Genomic DNA, 24,038 nt, shown 5'->3' with positions numbered 1-24,038 from the left:
TCATTATCCTAATGTTTGGAGATAGGTGGCCGATACTGACTGTTGCTGTTCCATAGGTGAGTTTTTTGTTCTCTCTAATCTTAAGAACACATGCAAAATTTTGAATGATTATTGATTATCAAAAAGAACTAAAAAAAAGTATCAAACTACCTTCTGTTAACATATGTACTATACTTCTAAACAGGATTTGAACACAAATAAGCACAACACATATAGTGTATCCTGAGGTAATCGCTTTATCTTCAATCCTTTTCAGAATCATAAAACCTTGATTTTTTTTCTAAAATGCAGTTTATTTAGAGAGCATGCACAGTTTTCAATTCTGACCAGGTTATGATCCACCCACTGGGTCGCGGGTTCGAGACCTACGTGAGGCAGTCGCCAGGTACTGGCCGTAGGTCGGAGGGTTTTCCTCCACCATCAAAACCTGGCACGTCCTTAACTGACCATAGCTGTTAATAGGACGTAAAACACAAACAAACAAGCAAACCAGGTTATGAGGTGATAACGTCCTGCTTATCACTAAAATGAACAGCTATCAATGAACATCGGCCAGCAATGCTGATGACGTCACTCTTGTAACGACGTCACAATCACCACGCCGTATAGTTCTAATAACTCACAGCTGACTTGGGTAGGTTTACACAGCAGGAAATGCATGAGAGCAATACAAATCTTCAACTGATGTTTCTGTGTCGTCATTCAATATTCGCCCTATACCTACATGATAAAGACTAATCGCGAAAATTAAAAGTCATGGAAAAGTAACGTGTTTGAAGTATACTTCAATACAGGACGTAATCAACGCCGTCTGTGGACACTGATTAAAAATATAATACACAAACATATAAAGTCTGAAGTGACATAGTATATATAAAGTAACAGGAAGTTTGTACTTCGGTGGAGGAAGTAGAGAATATGCACAGTGGCTTGCCTGCCGCGTTTGTGGACACGTTAGCTTAGCGTCTGAAAGAGAGTAAGAGAGATGGAGGATAGTACCAAGGTAAGATTTTACTGCATGGGGACGACGGGAGGAGTTAGGGATTAGGTTAAAGGGACATGCGTGCACATGCGTGGTGGCTGGATGTCAATTATTGGGGAGGGTCTGGGACAGTGATAGAGGATAGAGGGCAAATGGATCGAGGCTGGTAGACAGACATGTCTAGAAATCAGAGCTGTAGTTGGAGGAGTGTTTATGAGGTCCAGAATCATAGATGGGGAGGTCAGGGAACATAACTGGGGGTGAGGATGGAGTCGGGGGATATAGGATAAATTAAGGTGGGGCCCGGCATGTGGAGAAATATAATCGAATGTAGAAGGCCTGGGTGTAAGGGAGTGCTACACATAGGCTAGCATGGATGGGAATGTATACGTAAGGTCATAGGCTTAAAACTAGAGTTATTGAAACGGATTATAAATATGTGTTTTTTCCCCGGTATGTCTGCAGAGCGTTATATCACGTCCATGCAATGCACGTGTATTGCCCAACATACAATATACACGTCAATGTACACTTGTATACATGCGGTCTGGGACGCGGTAAGTGTAAACATAATACGGCCTAAGTAAATTATACACCAGGGTACGTAATTGAGTTCATCAATCACCGCGACACGTGCGTTCACTTTGATGCTGTCGTTTGGTATACTCATTATATTATACTGTACCTTGAATGTCACTAACTTATTTTTTACGTAATCAAACATTAGTTAGCATATTCATTATGATTAATTAGACATTTCAAGCTTTGCCGTTTCGTCCATTCCCCTTAATTTATCTCCCTTTTACGTTTTTTATTTTAAATCAAAATGAGGTGAGGTCCGACACCGGCCAGTACATCTAAATACATTTATTAAAAATAATATTTTACTCGGTAATTGAGTCATGATCAAAGAACCATGGTACATCTATAGCTTCCTGTCTATGAAAAATAAAGATGAACGAACTTCAATATTTCTAATGTTCCGATGCAAATAATGTCTTAATTCTTCTCATTTGAAAAAAACCAACATCTTACAAAAATAGCAATGTTGCAACAATAGACCTATATCTGCACCCCACTTTAAGTTGTAGATATAACTTCTGCCAACGCCGCGACAGAACATGTTGTTTACATCATTTATATACACAGACAGCCATACATCTGGTCCGGGTCGTCATAGTAGCATGTTAGTTCTCGTCCCGTTCTCGTTTCACGAAAGTTTTACTTTACGCATACACCGATTGACACGTTGCATTTGAAGACTACCGCTGAGAATATTCGAATTCGTGTATATATTAATACATTTTCTCAGAAGAATATATAAAAATGAAATGGATTGAATTGCATAGAAAAACAGTAATTTATGTGTAATGTTGTTAAGATAACTATGCTTTCCCATAGGTTTAGAATGACATTATTGCACATGCACATATGTGTACTGTACGGGGTTTATCGTAACAATACATATACATCTCTTAAGAACGCAGGATGCATTGCTGGTATTACATATGTATTCACAATTATGTCGAGGACAAATAAATTAGTGGAGGTCTATAATGCCCGTTGTAAGACCAGTATTTATATATTTATTGAAACTTGCATTGGGCATGGCTGGGGATAGTTTACAGCAGGACCGGATACAGGTATATCGTAAATATCAATACATATACAAATGCACGAAAACCGGATATGTTGACATGGACTTACTAAGAACGTTGTCAATACACCGGAACCAGACACACTTATATTGCATAATTGACTGCATTGAAAGCCTAATGCGTATACATTGTTGTTAGATGTACTGATTTATATACACTGTACATAATCACATGGAGGTTGGTGGTTGTGATATTTACTCGGTCTAACAATTTTTAGAATTTTTTCTTCTCTTTTATGACGTCATTTCAATTGTGAGGTCACATTACTTTCTACCAAATGGCGAATCCACCGTACAACTTTCATACTTTCCATCTCGTCAGAACCATTAAAACATTATTTACAATCTAATATAACATCTAGAAACTTGAGGACTTTTAGATAGGTGAATATGTGGTTATAATCACATAAACAAATAATTCACCTCAACATAATTAAGTCCGTAACTGATAAATATTTAAACATATTTAATACTCAGTGAGCAGAATTGCCGATTACTGGTATGACTTATAATTCAACTCTTTAGTAGTGATACATAAATATATGCACATATCGTTTTGATATTTTGCACTAAATTTCAGCCGGGCGGGCTACGAAATCAAAATATAAACAATAAAAGATATATCGGTAGGAGATACGTCTAATGCCAGTAGAACATTATGGATTAAACTGTATGTGCGTGTATCTTATTTCGATGCGTCTGATTCCTGTGACGTTAAATACATTCAGTAAGACGAGTCTGTAGTGCTCTCCGCGGCTGTGCTTCAAGAAGGAAGTTGTGGGAGCGCTTCGCGCTACTCAAATGTACTTCCTGCTGCCGTGTGGTCTGTCAACATTAAAGGGCTTTCAACTAAAATCGGCACTAGCTGGTTATCACTCTGAAACCACCCATCAAAAGGAAGATTTGTTGATTTAAACATAAGTGATGATCAAATGTTTGTTTGAGACTTCCGTCATTTGAATTGTATGGAACTTTGTGGTATAAGATAATATAAAAGTGGATTTTTTTGCGGTGTGCAAATGTTCGCGTGTTTCGCTTTGTGTATATTGGGGCGCGAAAGTGTCCACACGCGAATATTTATTAATAAGTTATATAGATTATAGTTAAATAGGATATATAAATAAATGAAGATTTCAGAATTATTGCTAACGCGAAATTTCAACATTTACAGTAAGCGTCCTTTAACTCCGGGTCCCCCTTCCCCACTACGGACCTACATTCGCAATAAAGCGCCACGTTATATACTATCGTGGATACCTTTACAAACCCCTATGATCAATTAAAATTGAACGATATGCAGTTTAAAAAGAGAGATGTAAACACCGGTATGCTATTGCATGTATCGACATTCTCTATATATATTTTTTTATCAGAGACTTTAAATTGTGCTGCCTACTTTCGTTTCGGAGGAGTAACGCCAGCCTCAAAATGAAAGCATTACGTTCCCTTACGTCTCTGCACTCCTGGAATATGTCTTGACAAAATCGAAGGCACGCGGTTATCTATTTGGTTGGTTTTAGTCTTAAAATGAAACCTCTGAATGCGACTTTGTTGTTGTGGACGGAATGTAAGAACTGGTGTTTTTATTTGATGATGTTTATGGATCGCTGAATAAAAACTTGAAATTGAAGGTGACTGAGAGGGAAAAACACGTTGAAACGAAAACACAGCAAACAGACTATGAACATAAATGACACACATACATAACGTGAACTTACGCAAGTTGACATTTTACGCATGCTTAACCAGACGAGAGCCTTTGCTCTCTATAATGACGATATATCTGCCAACGGTTAAAACGACGAAACAAACGACTTAGTAACCTATTGTAAAATAACACTCCAGTAAAGGCAGACTACACTGGTTTCTTAGAAATTTTGAAAACGGAAACCATTAATTGACACTAAAAATCCGACACCCTGTGAAATTCGACCGATTTTAAACCTCCACGTACAGTATGTCTGAACTGTCAGGTTCTACTATATATCACAAATTATAGGATTGCTATTAATTGATGTTTTATTCGTATTTTGGTCAGATTGACTGCGCTTGATAAATAGTGTGAAATGGATTCACAGGAAGAGGCAACCTTGAACATGGCGGCAAATGCCGCGTTGTCACGTCGTCATGGCAGCAGTCACAGGAAGCGCGCATTGGGACGTCACGTGACCGTCGATAACTCTGGAAGTGACTTCTCGCTTGACCGACATTGGACATCGACTATGATGGTAGACAAGTCAACACAAGTGGTAATACCAAATTCACTCATAAACAATTCGCATGTACGATATAGACTTAGTGGGTTATCAGACAATTGTTATACCAGGTCACATAGCCGACAAAGGGTAAATGGTATATTGGCAAAGATAATTAAGCATGTATATACGTTTTTTGGAGAAGAAAAACTATTTAAAAGGGGAATAGATTATCCCAGCTGTTACAGTGAGCGTAACAGATAACTTTTGTACCTTTGTGGCTTCAGGTAAGAGTAACTTCTCATGTACCACTGAATGATCGACCGAGGCGATTGTCCTTGCAAGGATGTCTGATTGTGCATTTACGTTGTTTTCGCCTCGACAAGGCGATATGCTATAACTACTAGTTGTGTCGTACTTTTGGGGGCAAAATGACGACACAAAGAGATATCAAATATTTTGCTTACATCCTTAGCGTCTTTTGTTTCAAAGTACAAACTAAAGGCAACCCCACCCCCACCCCGCGCAATTAGCCCCTTTAATTATCGATAGTTCTCAAAGTTTCGTCTTATATCCTCCAAAACATGAAATTGAAAACGTAATTATCCATTCCTGTTTTTTCTTTCGTCTGTTCGGGTCAAAAAGACGAATTTATGAGAATATATGTAATTGGATCGTCTAGTCCTAACAGCAGTCACATCCAAAACGAAACTTAAGGGAGGAAAATGTATGTATGGCAGTCTACAATAAGGGGTAAGAGGTTGGTGGTGGGGTGGACGACGATCCTTATATCTTTGAACTGTAACATACTGCAGATCGGTTATGTTTTGCGAGGAATGTGGTATTATTACAGTGTTTGTCATTGTTTATTTACAGGAATCCCAGCGACAGGAGGTAGAGGCAGATAATATGAGAAAGAAGACGATTTTACAGGGATTACTCATCCTTGTGCTTCTCGTGCATACCACGACCAGTCTGCGCATGTTACAAGCAACCGTTACCCCGCCCCCTTTTTACAACCTCATTTTGGTAATCACAGTTCTGGCATTGGTCTTTCAAGCCGCTGCAGGAGGACTCATCACTATTATTGCTCTCATGGAAAGACATGAAAAACAAGACATGGAGATCATAAGGAAGATCAATGACTTCACCATCAAATTAGTTTTTGTCGTATTGTTATTGTGTGTGTTTTTATCATCTTTGGTTCCCAACTTTAAAAAAGATCCAAGTACTGATATACATGCGCATTCTAATTCGGGAATAGTCATAGAGTGACATTATAATGACTGCTATAGCTTCGTACATCTGGTCACTTTGATGCAATGTTACCTCGCTAGTTTACACACTACGTAACCAATCGGAAATTGTCATCACTTTCCGTAAACGAAGTTTTATCGTTTAGGGGAAAAGCCGACGTTTCCCGATTGACAACGCTAGTCCGAACACTGTCACTATGTGCAACCGCTCTAGTGTGGATACTTTCGTACAGTTCAACTTCGAAAATACGGCACATTGTCATACTCTGTAAACATGTTAATCCGGACACTGTCTAACTTTGAAGCCTTGTCCATCTTGGTCACTATTATATATTGAACATCATCACTCCAGAGGCTATTATCATAGAGTGTAACCTCGCCAGACTGAATACTTTCATACAATGGAACCCGGCCGGACCGGACACGGCCATACGATGTAACATCGCTGTCTCGGAACATCGTTAGCCAGGACACTGCCAAAGGAGAGCGTGCGCCATTTTGTACTAAAAGTCAAATGAATGCAAACATGAAATTGACAAGCCATCTCTCCTATTCTTTCTTTTTGAATTATTTTATTCTTTTCTGACTGTTTTGTATCTTTTTCTTTATGGAAAGTGCTTCTGCGTCAAACTGCAATACAAAAGTCACATATTAGGAGAATTGGTCCCAGTAATATCCTATTATGTCTTTTTGGTATGTATAAGTGTGTCTTTAGCAATTACTCAATACTAATTATGCTTTAATTTTACATGATATATATCATAAAACTATCGCCAAGTCCTGGAAAACATAAATACATGTAAAACTAAAAAGGTAACAATAGTTTGCTTGTTTCGGCAATTGTTTGTATAATTTCATCATTTAACCTGATGTTTGTCAATTTCATGTCAAATAATTGTGGTCGTATCCTTGAAAATTCAAGTAATGCATGTGTTGAAAATTCTGATCATTTGAAGAAGATATCGGAATCCAGTCCGTCCTTTTTGGAATCTATATTTATGTAATCTTCACAACGTAATGAGTGAATAATCTGCAACGTCGATCAGAATACAACGATACACTTGTATCTGCATGTGGTCTGCTTTGTCCTTTGCAAATAACTCTTGAAAACAATGGATCTATGACGATAACAATGACGCAGAAGTCAACATCCTTAAATATTTCTCTGCGCGGGCAATAGTTATTTCTGACAGGACAATATTCTTTAAACCATTGTCCTGGTTGGAGTGAACTAGAATACTCTGGAACAGTCAAAACTATCTATGTCCAATTCCCATTACATCTGGTTGACTTAATTAAACAATTGAATTAAAACAAAGGTTCATTTCCTTAAATCAGCTTATGCTTTCAATACTCTGGATATTTAAATGTAAATATACTTGTAAATATATTCGCCGATGCAGTAATATACATGCTTTACACAACCAAGTGTTGTGAGAGCTAACTAATGTGGGACCCCGCTGCAGAATTGGGATTTGCATTTACTCCCTGTTCTTTGAGACATAACATCGACGACAAATCTGTACATATTTGGAAATTCCCTAATTCCTTTTTATTCTCGAACGCCTTATTTGACAATGTATATCATTTTTAGCTTTTAAGTTGAATGTTCGAACATGTGGGGGAGGCGATGAACTCTGTACCAAGGCCGGGACGCAATAAAGTGCTTTACAATGGTAGTTGTTATTTCTTGCTTGCATTTCAGCATTGGAAGTAATAGCACACATCGGTTTTAATACCTCTATCAAAGTATGCTACAATGCATAAACGTCATCGAATTCAACATTATTATTTCCAATGGTTCATGCAATAACAATATGACGTCACTAAATCCCGCATCTTGTCAGAATCGCTTGAATGTTGATAAAGTTTCACCGAGGTCTGCAGGAATTGCACACGACCTTTTGACGCGTAGTGATTTTAAACAACGTTGTCTGCAGTGGGACAATTAAAACGACTATAAGGTTTCACAGAAGTCTGTAGGAATCGTACACAACCTTCTAATGCGTAGTGACTGTAAACAAACGATTGCATGTGTATCACACAGTTGTATGATGCAATCGCCACGGAGAGTTGAAATGAAATGATATATGAAACTAGTTACATGTACATCAGATACAGCATTGCGAGGTCAAACGAACATTGCAAACCCGAACACTGATTATATTAAACAAGAAGAATAACCTACAGCTGATCGTATAGCTGTAATGTATAGATTTTATTCTTGATGCTGAGAAGTAATGAAATAAATATTCGGCTGATTATCTCTGTTCGCTTGTTCGCCAATTTGTTTAAGCAATACTGAATATTACAATTAAACTGAATTGGAAAGTACTTATCTGTTTAAAACTGATAAACATCGCCAAAATAACTGTCCTCGCCTTTTTTCCGTATATTTATCTTTTTTATCCGACTATATCATGACAGTTTGTGTTTCTGAGGGCGACTCGAGGAATTCAGCAAAGTGGTATAGGTACTGCGATAAAGGGTTGGATAATTTGTTCATTCTAAAGTGAGAAAGTGAAGAAAATTCAAGGAGCCAAGCTTACTTAAGTTCTCTCCATCATTGGAATATGTCAAGACAAAATCGAAGGTACACGAAGGCTCTTTGATTGGTTTCTGGTTAAAGTAATTGATCAATCGCTAAGCTGTTACCAAGCCTTTGAAGAATAATAGGGGCAACACCCGAATTCAAAGTCGGGTAATTTTACGGTAACGCTATCGTACGATTCTTGTGACCAATACCAGGGCCTCTTTCGCGTATCCGTTTCAACCGGTTGGTGTTTTAAAATTTAACAGTTCCTGGTAAAAAAATTGGTGGACCTGCAAATGTCTGAAATTTATTTGTGATCTAGCAAGCGGAGGACTATTGAAAAATTAGGTCACAACGAATAGCATCATAACGATCATATGCCCGGGTTAACATGCCATTATTTTCCACAAAATACGGTTAACACGAAGAAAAACACTTCCTTGAATAATATTAGCCAGTTGACACACGGCATTTTCCTTTATTATTGTCCATTGACGCATCAAGGGGGGACGCATGAATCCATATTTGATAACTGCACATACGTATATTTGATGAGTAAGAAAACAAAAACTTTGGAACATAAATAAGTTACTGAGGCACGCACAAGGAATATGATCTGGAGATATGGCGAGAACAAACTTCAAATGTCAAAATCCAAGATGGTGGCCCTCTATTTCACCTATTCGGCCCATCTNGGGGGGGGGGGGGGGGGGGGGGGGGGAGGGCAAACCCACCGTTCATATAAAATTTAGTCATATTGGATTAGGGATGCTCCAGACCAAATTGGGACACCCACCGTTTATACAAAAATGAATTACTATCCCAATACGTATTCCTTTGCTTTGCGAATAATCTCCCTAAACACCTATGGTAAGCATGTTGTGCAGATATAAGATTTATGTGATCGAAGATGAGGATAAGATGAACTCGTTTCGACACATATCGGTGTGGTGATTATTTACAATGACACTCGCATGACCCCATCACTAGTCGGTTAAGTCGTTACGTGATCTGGGGGTAGATTTCAAACCATACACGAACCAAGATAATAAACTTTTAACTACATTGAAAGATTTTTTTTGCAATACAATGAGTTTTGTACAATTTCAGCCCTATATGTAGTAATGGGCGGCGTCATAAGATTCATAAAACTATGTTGTTGACCGAATTAGCACACAGTAATTTAGTTAAAACTTGTAAACTAACACCAAACAAAATGAACACAAAGCTACTGAAATAAACAACCCGTATCTTTTATATAGTGTGTCGATCAGTAATCGCGCCATAACATAACACAATAACAATATGTAAGGTATTTGTTATCGGAAACCACATAATACATGCCGTTTTAACTTTCATACTAAAAAGGATTTTTACGCGAATTGGCATTTTTTGAGGGATGACTTTTTAAAAACGGCTGCAATTTGATTGTAAGGTATTTTTGTGAAAGGATTTCGTGACTTTTTTTAAAAACACAAATCGGTATCTTGAATTATCAACGAACACCCTTGATGATTTACAAACTGACACCAGGACACTTAAAAAGAAGCAGTAATTATTTGCCCATTGTGAGATAAACGAGTGGATCGCTGTATATGCATGTTTAATGTACAAAGTTGGCTGAACATGGTTGTGTAAATCTTATCACCAGTTATATTAGATAATAACTATTTCAAGAAAGAAATGAATATATTAAAATTGTTTATTACTACACAATGATCCTGAAATTTTGCAGTATACTTATGTACACATGCATCAGGATTGTTTACTACATGTACAACTATCATAGTAAGACTCGAATAAGGGACCGACTCATTTGCTAGATAAAACTGGTTGGTGAATTCGGGTAAAATAAAGACATAGACGGTGTCGTCTTTATGTAATTTTAGGTATGCTTAATGTTACAGGATGTCCTTCAGGGTATGTGTCTGTAAAATCAGGATTTACTAAACACGGTTATGGATTAGTGATATGTTCAGTATTATATTTAATGAAAGGCAAATATTGCAAGTGAGAGCATGATGCGGTTAGCTTTAAAATCTGAAGGACCTCTTACATAATAAAAAAGTAACAACAACTATATTACCGCATTAATTGATATCGTCCTTGAAATCTTCAGAAATGCAGGTGCCCATTACATATATCAAACGGGAACATTTTTACTTCCTTTTGGATAAACCTGATTTACAAGTTCAGCCAATCAGAGCCTTTTACGCAGTTTGTCATAATTATATCGCGTGATCATGCGACATGAGTTGTCAGTTGATTTCTATCACAAACCACCTATTAGCGACAGGTGATCCGAACAGCCCTGTTGTCTGTTGAAAAGTAGCTACGTATGTGAACAGAAGTGTTTATACTGCTTAAACGGATTATATATGCTTGTCTACACAGATTTTTATTTTTCTGTGTGTGTTCAATAAATCTATGTGAGGAACAAGGCAGACACACCGGGATTATGGCTTATTCCATCGTTATACTTATATTGACATTGCAATGTATGTCTGCAGTGACTGGCCTCTCGTTGGGGAACATGTACCCATATCCACACGATGGAATTACAGGACCTGATGATCAACTCATGTCTCGCACACTTGATGGAAGTTCTCCTGTTATCAGCTTCACCTTTCCTTTCTACGACAACGTATATAACACAATTTACGTAAGTACATGAATAAGGAAAATGTAGTTCTGTTGATATTCGACAGTGATGCCATATTTGTAGGAAAACTCAATTGCATTTAGCACATATAGTTCCTCAAGACGTTAGCTTTTGGTATTATTCACCCGGATTAGCCATCTTTTTGAAAAGACTTCACACAAATGTACTCAAATCTGTCAATACACTTCCTTTATTAGGGTAATCTTAATTGAAGCAGTATATTGCCAGGTGGTCGTCAAGGTAGGTTTCAAAGTATTGTACTGTCAATATTACGCTCTGGGTATGAGTAAAAACTATATTTCCCAACGATTATAAAACTAAAACTATCATTTTATATTTCATGGATGTGAATAAGGAACAATGACATATTTCTTTTTTTGTCATTAAAAATGTATTTTTTTAATACAAATGTTTTGACTGAAGTCAAATTTGTTTTACAAACAAGCAAAAAAATTGTTGTCGAATGCTCTCGTAAAACAAATATTAAATTTCAAATTCAGCTTGCTGAGTGATAAGCGCATTCATAATTCAGCAACTAGACGATATTTTTGTACAAATTCTTAACTCTTCTATTAAGAAGACATTTAATACCAAGTACAGGTAAGACTGTATCAAGAGAATCTCGAAATGCCTCTAAACGCAGATGTCTCTTGATGTATGTTCAAGTAATCTCTTAATGGAATTGGTTTCATGAGCAGGTTCCTACAGCTTTTGTACTTTTGAATTCCGTGTTGTCTCTCGGCACACCTGCTGTTTGCGAATCTTTTTTTCTCTCTCAGTACAATAAAACCTAGCTATGTTTTTTAACTGTTTGCAATGATGAAATATTTGCTTTCTGTGTATTACATGTTTTACTACATTTGACGAGTGTTACGTGTGGTGGAAAATTGTCTACTTCATCGGCACAATGTTTTCATCATTATTTTTCGTTTTCTTTGTGAGTTCACTAGAAGACTCTGTGATCGGGTGGGGTGTCCTGCTGGGTGTCATCGGCAGTATGTTTCAGTGAGGTGAAATATGAAAAGTTAGTTAAAATATCGTCAAGATTGAAAAGGAAGGGTTATATATATAAATGTCATCACACAAGTGATGTAGGTAAATGGAATCACAGTTTATAATAGACCTTTGCCTTTCATATCGCTGAATAACGCCCCAAAATATACGGAAGAGAAATGGGTTTTCATGTCCGAGACATTGAACTAAGCGTTTCATTAACATGTGTTTTTGATATGAAGAAAGTCATTGGATGGTTTTTTGTTACAGGTCAATAACAACGGACATCTTTCTTTCACTGGTTCCTACTCTGTGTATATTCCACTAGAGTTTCCGATATCTATTCCATTGGTATCACTGTTTTGGATGGATGCTGACACTCGTACAACTGGACAGGTTTGGTACAAGCTTACGAACGATTCTGCTCTACTTAATCGCGCGAAAACCGACATCGTAACATTATATGACAACCAAATAACATTCCAACCAACCAAACTGTTTACAGCAACTTGGCTAGACGTCCCATACTGGCAGGCAGTTGGAAGTGATGCCACGAAGGTAGAGTGAATATGGTTAAAATAAAGAAAAACAATTCAACCACGTTGTATTTACCGTATGGATAGCAATACTAATACTGTATGTACAAAAAGTTAACGGTCATTGATTCATCAGGATGATTTCGTGACGTCACATCATTGTTGTTCCATCGTGATGTCACATCATTGTTGTTCCATCGTGACGTCACATCGTTGTTGTTCCATCGTGACGTCACGCACATGAAATGAACGGTTAAATATAATTTTATGACACTATTTCTGACCCCGGATAGCTCGTGATATTATTCTTACGTAATTTCTATATGATTTCAATATTGTTGCAAACAACGCCATTATAATAACATTTAAACCGTTTGCATAAAGAATCGAATTATTCAAAAGTTAATCTAATGCATATCTGAAAATGAGTTTATTTAGATGTATCATGTGTTGTATTTATGACATTAACATATTTTTATTTTTATAGAGAAATACGTTCCAGGTGGTTCTAGTAACTGATGGAGTGATATCTTTTGCTATGTTTCACTACCAGAAAATAGAATGGGCCGGGTATGCCGATAACGCCACCAAAGCTATAGTAAGCACACTGTTGTGGCAATAAACCATTATTTGTACAACATATGTATTTATGTATTAAGGAAACAAAGGAAATGTTTCATAGCAAGATTGTGTTCTTAAACAGGAGTGCTTTTTGGTGTGTCTTATCCCAGAGTAATGCAATTTATAGTTTGTCACCTTCTTTTCCAGAAAATAGAATAGGCCAGGTATGCTCATCACGCCACCAAAACTGTTGTATGCACAACAATATGACAATAAATAATGTTATGTAAAACCCATGTAGGAAGGAAATATAGCAAATGTTTCATAGCAGCATTATAACCAAAACAGGAGGGAGTGTGGTGAGTGGTATGCAAATGACTAATCCCAGAGTAATGCTTTTGACATGGTCTAACGTTCTGTTGGTTTATATCACTGGCTAGTTGTTTCAGGATTTCCTTTAAATATTTCAAACCTGTTATTGATGTCTTGTGTTGATTTGAATGGAAATATACTTTGTACTTAAAGCATATTAATATTAATTTTCTATTTTTAAATTTCATTAGCAAAATGTTTTTTTTCCTCAAAACTGTAGGCTCATACTGGCAGACTGTAGGAATTATTGTACTGATGGTATCGCAACTTTATACATATCTGTAGTCTGCTAATGTTTTAGGGCTATACTACCCTGCACGTGATGATGCAAATTTTGTTTGAGTTTTAAACCTTATTGTATGATTAAGAACTACAGTCACGTTATTATTCCGTAATTCTTTTGTTCTTTTCAATAAATGATCTATCTTTCAAGTTATTCTAATTATCATTCATGGAATTTAATTTACACTATGAACAGATAAGCAGACATCGAGGTATATCTTTTTATTGCCATTCAGAAATAATATGTCTATGCCAACATTGATGTAAGGTTTCTTTTTTCTCATTAGGTTGGGTTTAATGCTGGGGACGGTGTCAATAGCTACACTGTGAACAGCTCTGACTACACTGACGTCATCAATCTTGAACAAAAATCAAACACTGGCGTACCTGGCAAATTTATCTTCCGCGTCGACGGGTACACAATACAACCGGCTGGCTCGACCGGTAAATATACTAAATATACAGGGTGAATCATTTAGATAAACCTTAATATATTATGCAATGGTTATTTCTGCATCGTCATCGTAGCTTTTAAAAGATAAGGACGTATTCAGTGATAATTTTAATTATGTTTAGAACAATATGAATTATATACTATGTATTTGTACTATTAAACAAATATACAACATGCGTTTATTCGGTATTTAATAAACAATTATTGACTTCATGTTAGTGTGACAAAAGCATTGTGAACCACTGACGGGACGATGATATAACCTGATTCGGGTAGACAACACTTGATGTCAGTCCCAACTTGAAGTCCATAATTGTATGCCATACATTTTATTATTATCAATACAAACAAATTGAATATTGAAAATGAAAATAGTGTCACCTGTACATGTTTTTGATGTATATCGTTCCATGTATGCCAAAGTCTAACCATCAATACTTATTAACTTCAATTCCTAACTACAATTTTATATAAGGGCATAAATTGGTAAAGAATATTCACATCATATCATTGTATACATGTATAACCATACAGTGATGATTAGGTATTGTATCACATCAAACGAACAGCTAAAAGGTAAGTGGTTAATTAATTATAATCAATGTTTACATGCCCGATCCAGATTTGTAGTTTCATTTTTGTCAGTCTCATTTACTCGTGTCAAGCCTTGATAAAATTCGAAAATGCTTCAATGTTTAATTAATACATACATGTTCTAGCATTTAAAGTCAGACTGTCTTACCATTATATCTTTTTTACATTAGCTAGCGTTGCATTTCATCAACATTTTTTATGCATTACAACAATGTTAACATAAATATTCCTGAAGATATTCAATAGGAATGATTAAAGTGAAATGTGTTTTATTTCTCAATTTAAGTATAAAATTACAGCTAATTTTAAATCACCTGTTGTACTTTTTAAGCGAATAATGACTGTATATGTGCCGTTGTCGTGTCCGTTTCCAGTGCATCCGTGTTTTACATCTTGCTGATGATTTATTATAAGTATATGATAATGTATTCCAAAGTCGATAAATTGTTATCTATATGTTGATGTAGTTTGTTAATTTTGATGATATTGTGTTCTAATCATACATATTGTTCAGTCGATCAACAGTCATCTTATACAATTTTTATTACAATATTGTAATGTGTTATGATTTTACATGTTTGAATATTATATGATAGTTTGTCTATAAATTATCAAAATTAGAATGCATAATAACTTCTTTATTTGATTTTCTGTCTATCTTCAGTTATCTTGTACTGTATTGTATTGCAATAAAATATAATGTGTTATGATTTTAAATGTTTAATTATTTATCATAATTAATAAATATATTATCAAAATTAGAATGAATAATAACTGCCTTTTTATTTTCAGTCTATTAACAGTTATCTTGTACCCACTGTATTACAATAAAATGTTATGGATTATGATTTTACATGTTTAAATATTTTACCATAATTGGTAAATATATTATCAAAATTAAAATGCATTTTAACTGCTTTATTTGATTGCAGGTTTCCTAAGTGGTACAAATGATAAAATAGCGAAACACAATGTCTGAAATATAATGGAAAACCAATATTTCGTGTCAGTAAAGTAAGCTATGATTTCAGAACTTATCGCAGTTTTTGTTTTTTATTTTTATTTTTAAACATTATTGTTCATTTCAATATATGACATGATACATGTATTTCCACGCAGTTTTTTCTAGTAGATCTATAGGTTTCTTATTTTAATTGAACTGAAGTTTTTCCCTACTGGCAACAATCAAGCAGCTGGTTTTGACAGACGGCACATACAGAGGAAGAAGGTAATCACAAGTTTATGATATCCAGTTACAAAAGTACACAACCCTGTTTCCCGAGGTCTTTTCACGCTGGGAAAAGTTTAACGAGAATTTAAGATGATTAACCAATGGTCCAAGAAATTTCATCAACGGCGGTTTTACACAAATCATCACTAAAATATCATGACAAGGAAACTTTTAAAGAATTCTTCTTATATAAATAAATCAAGTTTATTCAATCAGGATATTCTCATTTTTGTACCTGCTGCATGACTGGTTAGTTAATGGTCAGAAAAATGTGACGAGATGGGTTGTTACCATGTCCGAATTATAACATTATAATATAAATACAAAACCCTTGTGAAGCCCAATCATTTGTGTGTACCTTCTTTCTACGACCTTATATGTTATGATGACGAAAAAATGCTGGATAGACCATCATAGTTCCAATGGAGTAGCAATCTCGTCACAAATTATTATTAATACTCTGATGATATCAGTTATCATGTTTCATATATAGTATCTGTTACTGATATATTGAATCAAATTTATTATGACGGAAAACACTTTGAGTATAGTACAACTAAAATGATTGTCAAGACTTGTCATTAACGTGACCTTCAAAAATACACAAAAGTAGTTAGGTCTTGAAATAATAATAATAATAATTTGAGATTCTTATATACCGTTTTATCACAACCTAGTTCGTAGGTCGTCTCAAAGCGGTTCACAAATTATGTGGTTATAGGGTCTTTGCCAATCGCCTTCTCAACTCCATGGGGAGCATACAGCTGACGTTGCCATTGAATCGCTCATAGCTATCATGAAACAATTCAAGCACTGCCCAACAACGTACTCATTTACAGCTGAGTAGAATGGAACAAGCGGTGTAAAGTGTTTTGTTCAATGATATAACCACAGTGCCGTGACGTGACTCGAACACACAACCCTTCGGTCACGAGTTCAGCAACCTACCACTAGACACTAGAAATAGATAGATTACATGTTAGAGCATTCCCACATTTGGTCGTGAGTAAAATGGTTGTTGAGTTTTATCTTATAACATAAATAAAAACATCACATGTGTATTGAACTGGATGCACAAACTCTCATAACAACATACATGTTATTGGTTTCTAAATATTGTATATGATTTACATACCTACTCGTACTTGATTGTAGATTGTCATCTACAACAGATGATCAGACAATAAAAGAGAAGGAGGATCTTCCATCATTTACAGTCTGCTCTGCCATTCATTGGTTGTTACCGTCATATGCAGCAGGGACATTCACTCTGGTAGGTCGTCTTATACCTTATACTTTTATCGTAACGATCAAATAATTTGAATGCTATTTGAAAGGTGTTCCAGATAATTGATATTATCTGTTGTTCCAATACATTTTATCTTTTAAACACCACCGCTGGGTTGTGTAATAGTACATTGTATTGTTGAAGATGTGAGTAAAACGTGATTAGGTTAGACTGACAATATCAGTTAAATTAAAACACATTTGTAAAATGTACTTACGTCTCAATATATGTCCCGATACTTGATATAGCTGTTTTATATAAATGTTCCTGATACCAGATATACTTTTTTGTAATATGTCGAAAATAATCTAAAATCGAATAATATTGGGTTTTAAGGTGTCATCAATAGTCGATAAATATTTCTATTGTATAAAATTTTATCTATACATCAAAGTATCGATATAATGCCCCTCGTTTCATTTGCCATCCCTTTTTTTACCGCCAGCGTATTTCAATGTCCCTCTTTTTGTTTTCTTTCTTCAGAATACCTTTATACAGTCCCCTCAAGTTATTGCCAAACCCCTTTAAACGCCAAATATTCTCTGGACAAATGATGTCGGTATAACGGGTTTTTTACTCTACTGTTTAGAACATCACGTGTTCGATATAATGTCTCTTTGCATGCTGTACTTGTTGTCGATTAACTACATATATTAAATGTATTTACATTTTGTTTTTAGGTAAAAGTTAAAGATGTGCACGGCATCTCTGGTCCACTGCGTCTGCTGAAACCGAGAATTGTAAACAGCTGACAACCCACTCTGAAACCGTTGACATTTTATTCGTACAAACGTTGATAAGATCTCTACTGGTGTACAATCCATTAGCATATACAAATATTGCTATACTGAATAAAACAAAATAATTACGAAGTAATGAAACGATTGTATTTTTCTTAAAATCGTTATATTCTGATAGTAATTCAAGATAACTCCAGCGACGAAAAACGTACTTCTGATAGTCTTCTTTGACGTTGGCTGTTTTACTACTTTATACCACCTACATTGTACCAGTAGCTATCCCGGGCTAATATGAGTTTATAAGATTTTATCATAAGAGGATGTTTGCTCGCGCTAGTAGACGTCATGAACCTGAGGCAGTATTCACACAACTGTTTACCACTTAAGAAAATAGTATGTTATGACAAGAATATTGTAATGGAATATCTTTCTACGTAACTTTAAGGTGCATGGTATTCCTCCGCGTAAAACACCAACCTCGATAGTCATTAGGCGTAGAAGTCGGATAAAAGAAATGAAATGTGGATTTTTAAACTGAGAAATATATATGGTAGTAGTATATCGATGATTAACAGTTAATAAACTGTGGATAATACTCTGAGCCCATTTACGCTGGCCTCTTAATTTTATCAATGGGCTCGCAATAAGGAACTTGTTCTCGTGACAAACCCTGAAAACACAGTGTGATAATCTATACTTATTACTGACCTTTGCTTGAGAGATTTACACTAGCAGGAGCGTACGCCAGCATTGACATACTCTCACGAGTTTTACACTATCAAAAACATACACTCGAGTAGCTCACATTAGTATTGATTTACACTTCAGAGGTTCCAACTTGTATTGTGACTCTTTTCGGAGACTTACACTAGCATTGAAATACTCGGAGAGACTTACACTGGCATTGAAATACTCGGAGAGATTTACACCGGCATCGCAATACTCTAGAGACGTTAACACCTTCCTTAGAATTTGACGTTTGCATTGACACTAATATGTTCCAATATTTGGCTATAGTATAATGCATCATATAAGAAATAAAGTGACTTACATAAATATGTTTTATTACGAATTACTGCTTATCTTCAACATTTGATATCTTCACTAGTAATTGTGACTAAGCATGGGTACCTCAAGAAGAACGTTAACATTATAGGATAAACAATGTCTTTCTGTAACAATAATACGTCACTTTATTCAACAGCCTCGTTTGGCATACGTAACTAGCAATTTATACCATATGTCATCATTTTTTAATAATGCCTTCCCTTTTACATAAAAAATGGCATACGTAACTAGCAATTTATACCACATGTCATCATCTTTAAATAATGACTTCCCTTCTACATAAATATAATGTGTCATTTGTTTATGATATAAGATGCAATTTTATTCTCTATAATTGTGTATTATTCATACTCACTGGGATGGTATGCGCATCAAGTTGTGATGTTTGCACTGACAACAGCTTGGAATGTCAAAGGAGAAAGGGGAGTAATCCGTGCCTATCACATGGTACTTTATATTATCATTTACTATCATGGTTCGTGTCTTATAGCTGCATGTCATTTTAATCAGGTTTATATTTACTGACTTTGTACTAAGAACCGTCTGCGAATTATGCCAGTGATATCTGTCTAGCAAGTCGTAGACTAAATGTCTCTTTCATTTCCAGAGGAGTTGGATATGGATATAATAATAATGGTTTTATTAAATAATGGTTTCATAAAATAATGGTTTTATAAAATACCTACTGGTTCTCTCTATGTGCAATATTGCCTTTTTAGACCGAACTACATCACAAAGAGGACAATGTCTATGTTATTGTACCTAAGTTTGCTTGAGTTTAATGTTAGTGTGCAGGTACATGTACATAAACAAATGTTACCCTGTTTACACTTCAGTATAAGTATACACAACATACGTGTGCGTGTGTATTTGTGTGGTATGTTAAAATTCTTATACATGTACTTGTACAGGGTATTGTTTGTCTGAAACTATGGTGTCTGTATTGGAACATTTTTTTTATAATTGAAAACAAAAGACTTAGAGCGTTGTTAACGGATGAGCGCCTCTTTAATGGCGGTATGAGGCTTCCTTATGCACGCTACATTTTTTAAACTGTTTTTAAACTGTTTTAGATTTAATCTATCTCACTGAATTACATTTTTTAGCGAGGCTTACCCTTGCTATCCAAAGTTGCGCCTCTTGGTATTATCTCTAACACACCTCTCTATTACACACCTATTGTTTATCCCTTTCTTATCGTGTATGGATGTAGCATATTGATTATGCAATATTAATTATTATTTTTATTAAAAAGCGTTGCTTGATAATATAGCAGATAAAAGTTTTAATATGTGACTTAATAAGGGTATAAAGCCGATTATTCAAGCCAAACTTATCAAGATGAACACTTGAAAAAAAAATAACATTAATATTGTAAAGTATTTCCTCGATTGCGTAACAACCTTTCCCATTCAAACGTCGATTTAAAAACAAGAGTCCCAGAGGCCCTGTATCGCTCACCTTGATCTCAGCAACAACCGCCCCTCATTAGGTCTCTTCTTTTTGCTCCCATGAATAGGGGTGGATTTAAAACATTAAACTCAAGTTTCCCTATTTGGCCACATCCTTCTGCCATATAAAAGCAACCCTCCATCTATAAAGAAATTAAATCCCTTTTGCCAAGGATGTTCTACACAAAATTTGGTTAAAATCCCTCCGAATAAACTGAAGGAGAAGGACTTTAAACATGCATTACTATGTTCCCCCTATTTGACCATTCCCGTTTGCTCCAAGGGGGGCACACCTACCGTTTACACAATTGTGAGTGCCTTTTGCCTAAAGGTGCTTCATACCAAATGTAATCAAAATATACTGGTCCGTTCAGAACTAGTAGCGTTTTAAAGGAAAAGTTGACGGACGGATGGACGGACGCCGCGCCATGACATAAGCTCACCGATCCTTCGTACCAGGTGAGCTTTAGAGTGGATACTTTCACTTTGAATAGGTTATTTCTATGCACAGGCTATACTTATATCTACAAATGCTATTTTACTCTTTTAGTAGAAAGTCAGAAATATGGGTCACTTAATTTAAAGTTATGGAAATGAAAACTTTACCGGTTTCAGAACTTACAAATATTATTACCATACATAGAATAAATATGTAGCATAATTTATAAGCAATAATATTTGGTGGACTGATACTATAAAGTATAACACGAGGAATGTCAAGTAATCTTTTTTAAAAGCTCAGTTTGGACTCCAGTTTTGAGAAAGAACCCAATACTGTTAACAAAAATTCTAGTAAATAAGTACATTTTGGTATCAAAATGATCAAGCACACCTACGAAGCAGTATTATAATGGAACAAATTAGCTAGATATAAATGGTGATTGTTCAGGCTCTTGAGTAAGTATAACTTCATGTTCTGAGTAGGAGTACTTCAAGGAGCTCCAATTTGGCCAAATCAGACCCTAGGGACCTCAGCCCTTCATTTTGTAATCCTGTATGCAGTCTAGGAACGTTGTTGCAAAATACGGGAAAAAAATCGCTGCGTGGGCCAAAAATGGACCCACCTTTCAGAAAGACCCATCCAGTATTTTTGGAGATATAGCGAGAACGAACTTCAATTTTCAAAATCAAAGATGACGGCCTGGTGGCCATCTCGTTTTAATGAATACATTCTTATAGTAACAGGCACTTCTAGACAACTTGATGGAAAAAAATTGGGATAAAATCCCGTAATCCCTCCCTATGGTAGAAGACCGGTGTCACCCACCGTTTATACAAAATTGAGTTCCCTTGGCCCAAGGATACTCCAGACTAATTAGGATAAAATCACTTAATCCCTACGCTAGAAGAAGAATTTCAAGTTTTACCTCTTATTTTCCCCGCTCCTCTGTCCCCAGCGGGGTCATACCCCCAGTTTATAAACAAAAATGAGGCATCGTTGCCTAAGGTTGCTATATATCAAATTAGGATGAATTCCCTTCAGTCCTATGGCACTTGTCCGATACCTCCACCTATATGCGTAACTGTTTGTGCGTTAGAAGTGTAGTGTGGCTGTTTACGGTGCAACCCACCGTAGTTCCAACATCGTTTTACGTAATACGGCTTTATTAGAATATAACTGCTCAGACACTGTAGAATCTGTAACCAGCCATTATACATGTATGCTTCTGTTCAACAGTTTATGATGTATGCTTTTGTAAGGAAGTCAACTATTTTTGTTGTTGTGTCATGTTGCTTTGTAAGGAAGACTAACTGTTATACTGTAGGTGTACTGATTCTATCGGCTTTGGTGGTACGTCTCATCGGATAGTTCATGTCCAACGCTATTTCGGAAAAGATATTCAAGGATATTGTGATTAAAGAACCCATTTTATTGTTTACACTAGGGTAGTAGAATGGCTAATTAAATACGCCCCTTAATCTGGAGAATATAAAAGAAAAAAATCAACAAGAGAAGGTGGTATTCTTGATTGTCTAACCCGATAATGCGTGTTTTAAACCTGCGGTTTAGACATGCCAGGATATCACATTACCACCAAATTGAGATTTCCCGAAATACCTTACTGTATTGAATGATTCATCATTTAAAATGTTTAAAAAAATTGGTTTTCAGCATATTTCATCTGTTTTGTCCAGATTTACAAATGAATTATCCAGTTGAAAGCTGATTGTGACGTATCAATGTATTGCTCACGTGATGTCATTGTAAACTTGACTTCCAAGTGCTATATTTCTCTTCCTAGAAGGTGATAGAGGAATCCTAAAAAGCGCAAAGAGGAGAAATTTACGTAAATTATAGAAGAGTAGTATCGTTAAATTAAGGGCTTACAAAGAATAAACAATGTCCTAAAAGTTGATGAAATAAATATCTGTATTACGTGTAAAATTATTCTATAAATTATGTGCATGCGATATGGTGAAGGTCCCAATTGGTTTCATTGGTTATCTTGTATGGACTGAATAAATGCTAGTATTGAACTATGCTAAAAGGTTGAATCTACGGTCGTTGCATACATTATAGTGTTATATGCTTTTCTAGTAGACATGACTACACAAAAAATAATAAATTTCTGTGTTTCAAAATATTTATATTTATTAAAATAAAACTATCACAAAATCTTTTGACAAGAAATGAAAAATATTATGAAAATATTAAGACATGACATGAAAATATCGTTAAAATATTAAGGCCTGCCGTGAAAAAGCAAAAAGGCCTATAATATTTTATGACGTCATGATAAATATTTGTCTACAAAACATTTATTAAAAAGCCGATTGTCTTCGCTATTTGACAGCATTACGATTTGTATAACTAATATCAAATTCAATGCATTCAAATAATTGTTGTTTTTATAATGGCGTACATGTAACATGACTTACAGCTTTGTTCAGAAATTCACATTTTGTGGCTGCGTTATAATGCAAAGTGTTTGCCTTTTAGTGTCACTATGGAAACATTGCTGTTCGAATCCACCCAGCGAAGTTTATTGATTTCTCTCTCTTTTTTTCTATTCAAACGGAAATAATAAATTGTAAAGAACAGAATCGACATTTTCAATTTTTTAAACTGATTATTGTCAGTTTTCACCCACATTTTGTGTATTTTGAAAGTAATGCAAGACATTTGTTGTATTTTCTTGTCCTATAAACAATTTTTTTTTAGTACTTTCATATCAGTGACCT

The 24,038-nt window shown here is 35.5% G+C and overlaps 2 protein-coding genes across 2 annotated transcripts; both read left to right on the top strand.

Moving 5' to 3' along the window:
* Nucleotides 1-881: 881 nt before the first annotated feature.
* LOC110458891 lies at nt 882-7,769 on the top strand. Its single transcript, XM_021510855.1, has 3 exons — nt 882-1,003; nt 4,678-4,888; nt 5,711-7,769. Exons 2-3 carry the CDS (start codon nt 4,706-4,708, stop codon nt 6,107-6,109), a joined length of 582 nt encoding a protein of 193 aa, XP_021366530.1. The 5' UTR covers nt 882-1,003; nt 4,678-4,705; the 3' UTR covers nt 6,110-7,769.
* A 3,087-nt stretch (nt 7,770-10,856) lies between these two features.
* LOC110458850 (sushi, nidogen and EGF-like domain-containing protein 1) lies at nt 10,857-16,107 on the top strand. Its single transcript, XM_021510806.1, has 4 exons — nt 10,857-11,285; nt 12,549-12,836; nt 13,302-13,412; nt 14,317-16,107. The coding sequence occupies exons 1-4, from the start codon at nt 11,082-11,084 to the stop codon at nt 14,497-14,499; spliced, it is 786 nt and encodes a 261-aa protein (XP_021366481.1). The 5' UTR covers nt 10,857-11,081; the 3' UTR covers nt 14,500-16,107.
* Nucleotides 16,108-24,038: the final 7,931 nt, after the last annotated feature.

The sequence above is a fragment of the Mizuhopecten yessoensis genome, unplaced genomic scaffold, assembly GCF_002113885.1.
Source record: "Mizuhopecten yessoensis strain PY_sf001 unplaced genomic scaffold, ASM211388v2 scaffold9847, whole genome shotgun sequence".
In the NCBI taxonomy this organism is placed as follows: domain Eukaryota; kingdom Metazoa; phylum Mollusca; class Bivalvia; order Pectinida; family Pectinidae; genus Mizuhopecten; species Mizuhopecten yessoensis.
Note: the sequence above shows the minus strand (reverse complement) of the source record. Positions and strands in the feature narration are given on the sequence as shown.

What these genes read in the sequence shown, in the direction of transcription:
- LOC110458891 (XM_021510855.1), top strand. Translation starts at nt 4,706, where the DNA reads ATGGATTCACAGGAAGAGGCAACCTTGAACATGGCGGCAAATGCCGCG. An exon ending in TAGACAAGTCAACACAAGTG is followed by an intron (nt 4,889 to 5,710) that starts GTAATACCAAAT and finishes GTTTATTTACAG; the next exon opens with GAATCCCAGCGACAGGAGGT.
- LOC110458850 (XM_021510806.1), top strand. Translation starts at nt 11,082, where the DNA reads ATGGCTTATTCCATCGTTATACTTATATTGACATTGCAATGTATGTCT. An exon ending in TTGGAAGTGATGCCACGAAG is followed by an intron (nt 12,837 to 13,301) that starts GTAGAGTGAATA and finishes TTATTTTTATAG; the next exon opens with AGAAATACGTTCCAGGTGGT. An exon ending in ATAACGCCACCAAAGCTATA is followed by an intron (nt 13,413 to 14,316) that starts GTAAGCACACTG and finishes TTTTCTCATTAG; the next exon opens with GTTGGGTTTAATGCTGGGGA.